The sequence below is a fragment of the Macrosteles quadrilineatus genome, unplaced genomic scaffold (assembly GCF_028750875.1).
Source record: "Macrosteles quadrilineatus isolate MER2022 unplaced genomic scaffold, UCM_ALF_1.0 Scaffold_193__1_contigs__length_202579, whole genome shotgun sequence".
In the NCBI taxonomy this organism is placed as follows: Eukaryota; Metazoa; Arthropoda; class Insecta; order Hemiptera; family Cicadellidae; genus Macrosteles; species Macrosteles quadrilineatus.
In genome coordinates, this window is record NW_026542786.1 from 45,307 (window position 1) to 56,178 (window position 10,872).

At 34.1% G+C, this 10,872-nt stretch overlaps 1 protein-coding gene across 1 annotated transcript; it reads right to left on the reverse strand.

Annotated features, from left to right (window-relative positions):
• Window positions 1-464: 464 nt before the first annotated feature.
• LOC128982212 (33 kDa inner dynein arm light chain, axonemal-like) lies at window positions 465-5,374 on the reverse strand. The gene is made up of 6 exons (XM_054401276.1): window positions 5,269-5,374; window positions 4,452-4,558; window positions 2,847-2,979; window positions 2,128-2,273; window positions 1,187-1,384; window positions 465-546 (listed from the first exon to the last, which is right to left on the reverse strand). The coding sequence occupies exons 1-6, from the start codon at window positions 5,372-5,374 to the stop codon at window positions 511-513; spliced, it is 726 nt and encodes a 241-aa protein (XP_054257251.1). The 3' UTR covers window positions 465-510.
• Window positions 5,375-10,872: the final 5,498 nt, after the last annotated feature.

The following is a 10,872-nucleotide window of genomic DNA, read 5'->3' on the forward strand; positions in this document are numbered from 1 at the left end:
CTTTCTGTCATGTTTTTATCTACACTCACATATTCAGAACTTTAGGTTTTAGGTTACTGAATAAGAAAAGAGATCTTTCTGTTCCGTTTATGCTTGTTTTCTTTAATAAAGATCTGTACAACCAGGTTTTTACTTTTTTACTTATAAAAAGAAATTTATCTTTTTACTGTCAAAAACAAAAGAAAGGTGTATAGGATGTTTCTATCACTGAAGATGTGTTGCTTCCATTTTTCCAATTTTTGAATGCCTTGTCAGTCCGTGGTGTCTATCAAAATGGAGACAGTGGTTTTTTGTTGTGAAGGCCCTACTCTGGGTTTAACTCGACAGCTTAAAGCACTCATGTTTAGACAATATGTTTATTTTACTATAAATAACAGTAAAAATATAACATAAAACGATATCACTTGTTAATAACAATAGTATGACACTAAACGTTAACACAACAAATAAAAATAACAGATAAGATTATTGAAGTTTATACTCTCGATTCACTCTTCAATTAGTCTTCGTTTACTTCTTGGGTGCAATGATTCCTTCCAATTGAGCCTGGAACAAAAAATATTTTGTTTTACTCTTGAAATAAAATTAATCTTTATATGGTGTTTATAAAGTTGTCTAGTTGTCATTCATTTCCAAAGCACTAAAGCTGTGGATTATAACTTCACTCGTATGACAAGGGTAATGCCCACTGTCCACTGAATTTTAGTGTTGACGGAAAGACTAACAATACTAAAAACCCAGAACATCAACATTATAGTGACCCCATGTTTTAGGTAATTTGAAGAGAGGGAATGATAATCTCAACTCTTTAACCCTCTCCTAACAAATACTTTTATTACTATTATTATTATTTTATTTTTTTTATTTTTATTTTAATGCTTCTTTTAAAAGGTGAACTATTTGCAAGATAAACATGCAACATTCCTAAATAAGAGTCTCAATGGAAATTAGAGTAGAATAATTTGAATTTAGCTAGATAACTCGGGAAAATTAGGATTCTTTGGATACACACAAAAATAGTACTAATACAGATATTATGATCTTGGATATATTGATGATAAGTTTGAGTTTAAAACTGTTTTAAGCGCTGCCGATTGTAATTTTTATTTAAATTTAGGACTGCTTCACAGTTCCATAGTTTTAGCTTTGTAATTTCTGTAAGTGATATAAAATTGTTGAGTATTACCTTCAGTTGTTGATTAGTCTTCTTTAAGAAGTCAATTTCTTCTGCGTGTTTCTTCTCTTCAGCTTGTCTTAGCTCAGTAGCTCTTCTCTCAACTTGTTCTGCTTTTGCTCTCAACTCAGCTACTTGTCTCTCCAGATCTGACTTGACGTCTCTCAGTTCTGCTATTGCCTCCTCCATATCTGACTTCCCTTGTTCAGCCTGTAAGACGTTAAGGATTGACAAAGAATTTGAATTTCTTCTGAAGAACGATTTTAAAATGCTGTGCAAGTAGAACCTCTATTAACTGTCTCCTTTGGAACCGGAAGTGTGACGGTTAAGTGAATAGACAGAGAACAGAAATCCTGTTATAAATCTTTACAGTAAGGTAATTTAAAGGGTATAAGAAGAAGATAAACCCTGCAAAGTGAATAATACATATTTATGTTTAAATTACTTACATACAAGAGTAATACAGAACTGTGATTTCATATATTGTACTTGTTTAATGTTCGTACAGTGTGAAATAAAATTTTATTTAAAAACAATCTAAGAACTGTAGCGGGGTGACAAGTAACAGAGAGTGTACCCCTTCGATAATTGATGGTACATGTTTATCATGTAAAAAGGTGACAGTGGTAGGTGGTATAGAGGTTCTACTGTACTTCATTTCTAATTACATAAACATTTTAACCACATCAACTAGTTTTGTACAAATGCCTTTTACAAAAATTAAACTATGTCACATTTCTTAAGTTTTATTCTGCATACATAAATACTGTTTGAAATGTGAATAACACCTAGAAACACAAGGTATAATATATAAGGTGCAAAACTCGGTTCTGTTTTAGCTAATTCTATGTTGCTGTCAATTGCTATACAACCTGAATATGTAACTTTGTAAACTTGATTCCGAGGTTACTCAGAGGGAGTAGTTGACTTATTTGACCAAGGTGAGAACTGACCTGAAGTGCCTTGCGTATACCGAATGCGATGCTGCTCTCGTACAATGTCTGATAAGCAGCCATTGCCATCTTCATTTCATCCCTCACTCGTAGAAGCAACAGACCTCGCTCACAGCAGTTCACTGTTACTTGTCTAATCAGCTCATCTGCAATGTAAAACATCCCCTCTCTCTCTGTTTCATAAAAACTATACCCCTTTGAATTGCTTGGAAATCAGGTTTTGTTTCTTCAGGAGATGGGGTGAGGGGCTGATCTTAAAGCCCTTTTCAGGTTTCTTAAACCATTCCTTTTAGGTGTTCAAGTGTTAAATTTTAACTGTTAAGCTGCAATGTGAGATAATAGGAAAGAAAAGAGTTAATGATTTAAAGATTACAGAGCAACTAAATGAAAACTTCAGGTAAGCTACACATCTATAATATCATATATAAACTTCAAATCAAATCATTGAAACAAGCATACCCTTAAACTGATATTATGTTTGGCAGGCCTGGGGTTAGTATCTCTATAGTCCCGGAAGGTAGTTGCGTTCTAACAAACAATAGATTGAAAACAGAAGATTATAGATATCTTAGGCAAACTTCTACGATTGAGATCCCCTTCACTAAGGTAATTTAATATTTTACAAGGTGGGTATATGGATTGTTAGTGGAAAGATTCATTCTATAATCTATTTTGAAACATTGATATAATTCATAGTTTGAAACATCTTTTCACTTTACCAAAGCACTGATTGAAGAGTCGTCTTCGTACTGGACAGATGCCTGTTTCCCTAGCCTGCTGCTGTTGAAGGCCTGTGTCGAGCTGTTCTCCGAGCTTTTTGACATCTTCACGAGTGGCTGGCTCACTTGATACCTGCTCCAACACAACTGGGTCATATCTCATTAAATTTAACATTTTTACTGAATTATCCATAATGCTAATGATGGTTAATGCTTAACCAATGTTAAATTCAAATTATCTTTATTTATATTAAGTGCAATAAATAGAACAACTTAATGTACAAAAATAAAAAGATCAATAATGGATGTATATGTGTTCATAAAAAATGTACAGAGTGCAGTGACTTTGTAGAAAAAATTGTTATATTATTTAATTGGACTTTTCCAACGTGCTTGTGTTTTAAACTACACAATGTTTCTGGAGGTGGATAAACTCCTTCTGTTATCAAGTGAAAATATACTAGCTACATTAAACTAAATGGACCCTCAAAAGGTGGCCAGTCACACAAACTTCTTGCTGAAAAAATAACTATATTTACAACATATATACAACAATAAAATGATCCAAGTACATAATGAAACAAAAGTTGAAAAATATAAACACGCTGAAAAGAACTGTAATATATTGCTATACTTACTACCTTACAGCCAAACACAGACACAATCAAAACACCAAACTAACGCTAATTAAATAATAATGAAAAGCCCAATTAAATTATATAACATGTTAAAAACCAACGTCATTATGAAAGTTAAAAACTCTGTATAAAAAATTCTTTTGAGTTTTAATGTACAAACTGTTTAAGATTATTAATATATACAGTGTATATATTATTATTTCTTTGGGAACACTTTCAGCTCTTGACACTATGCACCTTTGCCTTGAGTGTTTCAGTAAAACTATATTATTTTTGTTTCTGGTATTAGTGGTATTGTATGTGTGGGTTTTACAATGTAATTCAAATTTATCCTGGTTTTTCTTTACATGTACGATACATTCCAACGCAAACAAACCAAACTTGCTTTAGACCTCATCTAGATCTAACAACAATATAGATTTAACATTACTCTTATTGGTTTTTTTTCTATAAAACTAGTATTTCATCTCAATTTTTCTGTGAAGTACCAACATACACTGCTATTCCATATGATATATATGATTGGATATGAGAGAAGAATAATTGTTTTAAGGCATGAGTTTCAGAATTTACCTTATGTACAACTTTTCACATTATGTACAGTATCCCTAAGACATTTATCGGTATGAATACCTAAAAATTGTGTGCAATTTGATTCATAAAATCAATTTCATATTGAGTTTCAATTTGATGTCAGTAAATATATCAGGACTATTCTTATTTTTGACCTGTTTGGTGCTAAATGAAAAAAAAAATTGTGAATAATATTAATACGTATTGTCTAATAAACATTCTTGAATTTGTGATAGTTGTATGTGAGCTGCTACTTCCACTACTACATTTTACTGTATGTCATTTAGTAATTTAATCTGTATTTATGCATTCCATGATGACATAAAGTGTACTTCATTAATTGGCAATATCAAACCCCTCCATATATCAGACTATAAGTTATGATGAAACTTACAGTTTGCCTCCAAAGTTGGCCATTTTCTTCCCATTCCCTTGGGGGAAGGATACAGTTCAGAACCTCTTCTGTTGACTTTGTTTTTTCGGTTGGGGGGATCCCAATATCTGTCGGTTTTTGAGCTGCTGGACTCGGCAAGCCCTAAAAATGTAAGAGTTAACTTTGTACTACAGTGCTGTAGCCCTAATTTTATAATTTAACATTTTTATTAGTCTGTTGTTGAGAAACGTAGGTATATTTTTATATTAAAAACCTGTATTAACAAAAAATAATAATTTAATCTATTTTATGCGCCTGGTACTGTCGGTTTTACAAAAATATTATTATTTTTATTAAATTTATATTTTAATGTTAAATTTAAGACTAGGATCATGAATTTTGTGTTATGTATGCATATAAAATAAGCATCAAGCCGTTAAACAAACGACAAATTATGTAAAAATGAACTCAAACTGTTATGAGTGTATTTAAACTATGATTTTTTTATAATTTTATGTGTTTTCAAAGATCATTTGACGTTAGATTAAACAAAAAATCTTTATATACCTACAGGTATTGTAGAAAGAAGAAATTGTCTGGAATCCAGATCATTTTTGCTATTGTAAAATAAGATTTAATAAATAATCTTTCTATGGCTTTGGTGTTTATATGTTATTTTCTTAATCAAAATGCAATTTTAAAATGAACTTAGATTTTAATACTCCTGTGCAACCTAAACCGAGAACTTTTCTCTGGAAATAGGCTGCATATTAAATATAAACTACTTGTGCCAATATGTTCAGGAAATTTCTCAATTAAATAAGTTTCTATGCTGAACTTACTGGTGTTGGTGTCAGGGGCTTTTCAGGATGTTTAGAAACTATCACAGGATTGCTATACTTGACTAAAGTATCTCTTGAGGCTAAAACACTCTCCGTAGCCATTATAGTAGCTGATCAAAAATAACAATGAATGCAAAACAATGACTGACTTTTAACAATGTAAGATATGTCAATTGATGTAGTGACATTTGCTAGACTGTTTACCAGTTACTATAGGAATTTCCTCTAGAGCTTGCTAAGGCAAAGCTGCACTAAATCAATAGGCCTACCTACAGTTTACAAAAGTAAGCCCAACCTTTCTTTACATGAATACTGTAGCTATATTCAATCTGATCAACAAAAGCATTGTTAGAGCTTTGCTAATTTTCAATTTATGTAAATTAAACATTATATTATGTACTAACGCTATGCAATAAACATTATAGTCTACCTTTTCATTAGGTACCTATTTACTTTTACACCCTGCAAATCCAGGCTGGTACAAAATGGTTTAAAAAATGCCACAGCAAATCTGCAGAGTTTCTATTTGCCTCAAAATAATTTCACTAAAATATTTCCTTAAAAATGACAGATTTATTATACCTATTTAAATGACATTTGTTTAACAAGTATTTTGGTTTGCTGTTACAAGGAAGATAAGAGAGAATTTTTATTGACATGTTAATAGTTTAAAGTATGGAATAAATATATTTTCCAAATTTAATCAAAATATGTTCATAAACAAGCAAACAACAACAGTTTACTTTATTTTCCATAAAAATAAGTAGGGATTTTAAATTTAGTTTTATTTTTGAATTTCCCCCTTAACCATTACGCACATAACGCTTCAATATACTGTACTTCATCATTTCATTTTTCCTCGAGTTATCATGCTAATGGTCGCATATTTATATAAACTAGTGGTCGTCCAGTGGTTGAAAACTCAACCAAAAATATGTAATGTACTGGCAATTCTGTGAGCCAGTGACAGAATATGCTTGTCTAAAATTATATTTTCTACCTTATTTTTTCTTGCTGACAAAGATGAAGGGTCATAACAGTTGCCATAAATCATAATAAGTCATTCCATAAGTTTGACTTGGTAAAAAACTAAAACATTGTGTATTCAACAAAAATTAGTCATTTAGATCAGCGCAATCTGTTGGTGTCTCACATCAACTGACGAATTTAATTTTAAAAACTGGCGACAACTTAAACATGTGGGGAAGAATTTTTAATTGTAAGACAAAGGTACAGGCTTCTCTATTTTCATCCCACACTGTAAATAAAACATGTGATTGTACTTTCTTCCATGAGTTTAGATTTTCTGTATATATTTTGTTGTTATTTCGTCACAAGCATGGCAACCCATAAAGCCCATGTTAATTTTTTTTATTACAAATTCATTTATCAAGCTTATATTTGAGCCTGTTTTAATTGTTTAAGGAATTCTGCACATCTACAGGAAAATATCTCTCTAACAGAATGCCCAGATTTTCTCTGCGATGCACACAAGCTGAAAAAAAGGTTTTAACATGCTTGCTTATTAATATAAATAGATATACACAGGGTTAATAAAAAGTGAGACCCCCTATTAGCTTTTTAATCGGTTATACCAGGAACACCAAACTCTGCACATATCTATAAAGTATAGATGCTTTATAGATTATTTAGCCAAATTAAATAATAAAAAACTGAACATACAGAATTCAAAAATTCATGAGAAGCTTAAAAAATAGAATAAATTTTGCAGTTTACAATAAGCGGGGTATTGGACGATTTCTTGAATCTGCCATTTTGAATCTTTGAACGACTGCCATTTTTTACTCAGGCGTTCTTTTGAGCTTGAATTTACGGCATTGTAATCTACTAGTGAAGACCTTTAATTTGATGTGCATATCAATTATCAACCGATGCTTACGCTAACAATTTTCTTCCGATTCCTATATAGGGATGTGAAATATACCTACCCTGAGGAGTAAGCGTATACGTAGTAATAGCAATGCAAATTAAATGAATCTTTGAACCACTGTCATTCTTGGCTCGGTTGTCCATTTCAGTTCAAATTTGCGGCATTATATTCTGCTAGTAAAGACCTTTAATTTGATGTACATATCAACCTATGCTTCTATTTAAGATGCCTTCTGACTCCTTGCGGGACGTCCCAATGATATGACAGAAAATTGATATTTCCTTAAAAAAGTAGATTTTTAGGTGTGGTGTTGATGTACCAAATCTCATTGATTTATCTGTTATCGTTTAGAATATATTAAACCGATCCAGGACTTTTGGGACAGTCGTATATACAGAATGTCCCACGAGAGGTGGCTCAAATTGATTACGAAAAACGGCTTAACCTACAAGGATGAAATTAAATTGTAAACTAACAATACACAAACGCCCAACCTAAGTTCGAATACACTACAGAGAGTAGCAGTCAAAAAATATGCACTTAACTATGTATTTAAATAATAAATATATAAATATGTATAAAAATATGTATTTATTTATGTTTTAATACTTTTCATTGAAATGCGATCATAAAACTTTAAGTATTTTATGTAGTATTTTATTTATATTTTTATTAGTATTTATTTATAGTATTTTTATTAGTATTTTAAAAGTATTTTAAGCGGTCTGTGGTCTGAGTGTGCTTTGAGTGGGGGAGGGGCGGGGACCTTTTTAGAAAATGTTCCATATATGATCTACTAACATCCATGAAAAAATCAGCCTTTCACTAAGGCCCCGTTTATGCACCAAGAGCGGGAGCGGTAGCGACAGCGGGAGCGATTTCTAACACCATTGAGTTAAATGGGGCTGTTTATGCACGAAGAGCGATAGCGATAGCGGTTGACCTCCCGCTGCGGTTTATAATTCGCCCGCTGTGTAGTTAGCAAATCGCAGCGGTTGCTTGGGATAGAGCGGTTTTCAACTACATTGAGTCAAATGGGACTGTTTATGCACGGCGGGAGCGGGAGCGGTTGCAGCCAGGGTTGCCAACTTGACCCACGCGCACGTGCACTTAGGACAAAATAGTTGAGTTAATTATTTGGCAGAGATCGAGTTGGCAAGACTGTGACCCCCTTCCATTCTCCTTTAACCAACCGCTACCGCTATCGCTCTTCGTGCATAAACAGCCCCATTCACAGCGGGAGCGGGCCCGCAATCGTCCCGCAGTTATAACCAACAGTTAGGCCCCGTTTATGCACCAAGTGCGGTAGCGGTAGCGACAGCGGGAGCGATTTCTAACACCATTGAGTTAAATGGGGCTGTTTATGCATCAAGAGCGATAGCGATAGCGGTTGACCTCCCGCTGCGATTTCTAATTCGCCCGCTGTGTAGTTAGGAATCGCAGCGGTTGCTTGGGCTGAAGCCAGGGTTGCCAACTTGACCCACGCGCACGTGCACTTAGGACAAATAGTTGTGTTAATTATTTGGCAGAGTTTGAGTTGGCAAGACTGTGTCCCCCTTCCATTCTCCTTTAACCAACCGCTACCGCTATCGCTCTTCGTGCATAAACAGACTCATTCACAGCGGGAGCGGGCCCGCTATCGCACCGCTCCCGCTCTTGGTGCATAAACGGGGCCCGCTCCCGCTGTGAATGGGGCTGTTTATGCACGAAGAGCGATAGCGGTAGCGGTTGGTTAAAGGAGAATGGAAGGGGGACACAGTCTTGCCAACTCAAACTCTGCCAAATAATTAACACAACTATTTGTCCTAAGTGCACGTGCGCGTGGGTCAAGTTGGCAACCTTGACTTCAGCCGCTCCCGCTCCCGCCGTGCATAAACAGTCCCATTTGACTCAATGTAGTTGAAAACCGCTCTATCCCAAGCAACCGCTGCGATTTGCTAACTACACAGCGGGCGAATTATAAACCGCAGCGGGAGGTCAACCGTTATCGCTATCGCTCTTGGTGCATAAACAGCCCCATTTAACTCAATGGTGTTAGAAATCGCTCCCGCTGTCGCTACCACTCCCGCTCTTGGTGCATAAACGGGGCCTTACAGGAAGGTTTATTGAAGAATTTGAAATTGCCAGATAGTTCTAGTGAAATACACGACTTAGAAGTAAGGGCTAAACCAGTTTGTAATAATCTATTGCCACCTAAATCAAAGAAACGTAATGAGAAAATAATAACGTAAGTGTGCAAGAATTGTTATTGATTTCCCTTCTCTGAAAAATAGTAATATATACAGTATATTTATTTTTTATAATATAAATATTTACATTGTGTTTGCTTTGATTTAAATGCTACAAATAAACTGTTTCAATACATTCGTTATTGCTACAATAATATGTCATATCATAGACAATAGATAATTTATTACGAGCCTACTCCCACCGCCCTCAGACGACCTGTCGCTGAACAGTGCTCAACAGAAAATAGATCTTTTTGCCGCACCCTGTATTTATTTAAATACTTGATGTTATTACAATTTATTTCATATCTGCTCTAAATGAATGGAGATATGAAAGTATGTTGGCCACTTCCAAGGCTGACTACAAATGTTCGTTCCTTTAGGTGTCTTCCAGGGGTTTCCAGGTGACAGCTTAAACTGTGTTAAACTTTAAAGTATTAGAGTATTAATGAGAAACCTATTGAACATTTGTAAGAACACAACACAATATGGTAACTATATAGCAATATTGCCAAGCTAAATTATTTTCATTTAAATTAATTGACAAAAATGAAATACTATTTACTCAATATATCAATTTAAAACATGATGTTTTTTTTTAAATATGCAAATGCCCCCAACGCATCAAACCAGCAAACTGGGTGAATAATGATTTTCCTGATTACATTTTAGTTACTAAAATATTTTATATTAAACATGTCGGACTTAAATTCCTTACTTTAATAGCATTAGGTTTACCAAGTACTTAGGTTTGCTGCTATAGGAAAGGGGAAAAGTTTGTTAGTGAAACTTTAATATCTTGGTATGAAATAAATCGATTTACAAAAAATAATCAAATTATATCCATAAACAAGCTAACTAAAACAATTAACATAATACCCATAAGAATAACAGGAGGTGTTAAATTCACGTTATTTTTTGGGAATTTCATCTGTAACCAATTGGCACACAAACGCGCTCCAATTAAGTTTTGACACCATTAAACCCCAAATATGCATTTGAACGGATGGTGTTTTTGATCTCTGAGACATCAAAACGAATGAGTAAAGCTGTCCCGGGTCCAGGGCTTACTGTGAGACCTGCGGTAATAAATGGTAATAACTAATTTGTATACTAATTAGAATAGCAATAAATATGAGCCAATAATGATTTATGCCTTCATTGGTGTTAGTTGACAAGCTAGTATCAAGGAAAGAGCCATTTAACAAATTAATGAGCAATGACAACTTTTGAAATCGCCATTGTGATAGGAAGGGGGAATTAGGGAATTTCTCATTCCCTTCTCTCCCTGATCAGCCCATTGCCCATTGCCAATCTGATCGCCATTAGTTGACTTAAGCAATCCGCTTTTTAACTATTTCTGCCCTACTCAAAATTACCCTCGTAATCCTATCAAATTGCCTTGACTTTTTCACCATGAATTAATAATTATCATAAATCAGGCGAAGATTTTCAACCTCTGTACAGCCGAGATTGCCGTG

Coding starts and splice junctions, on each gene's coding strand:
- LOC128982212 (XM_054401276.1), bottom strand. CDS start 5,374: ATGGCTACGGAGAGTGTTTTAGCCTCAAGAGATACTTTAGTCAAGTAT. Junction 4,559..5,268: donor CCTGACACCAACACCAGTAA/GTTCAGCATAGA, acceptor AAAAACCGACAG/ATATTGGGATCCCCCCAACC. Junction 2,274..2,846: donor ACTCTTCAATCAGTGCTTTG/GTAAAGTGAAAA, acceptor TTTACATTGCAG/ATGAGCTGATTAGACAAGTA.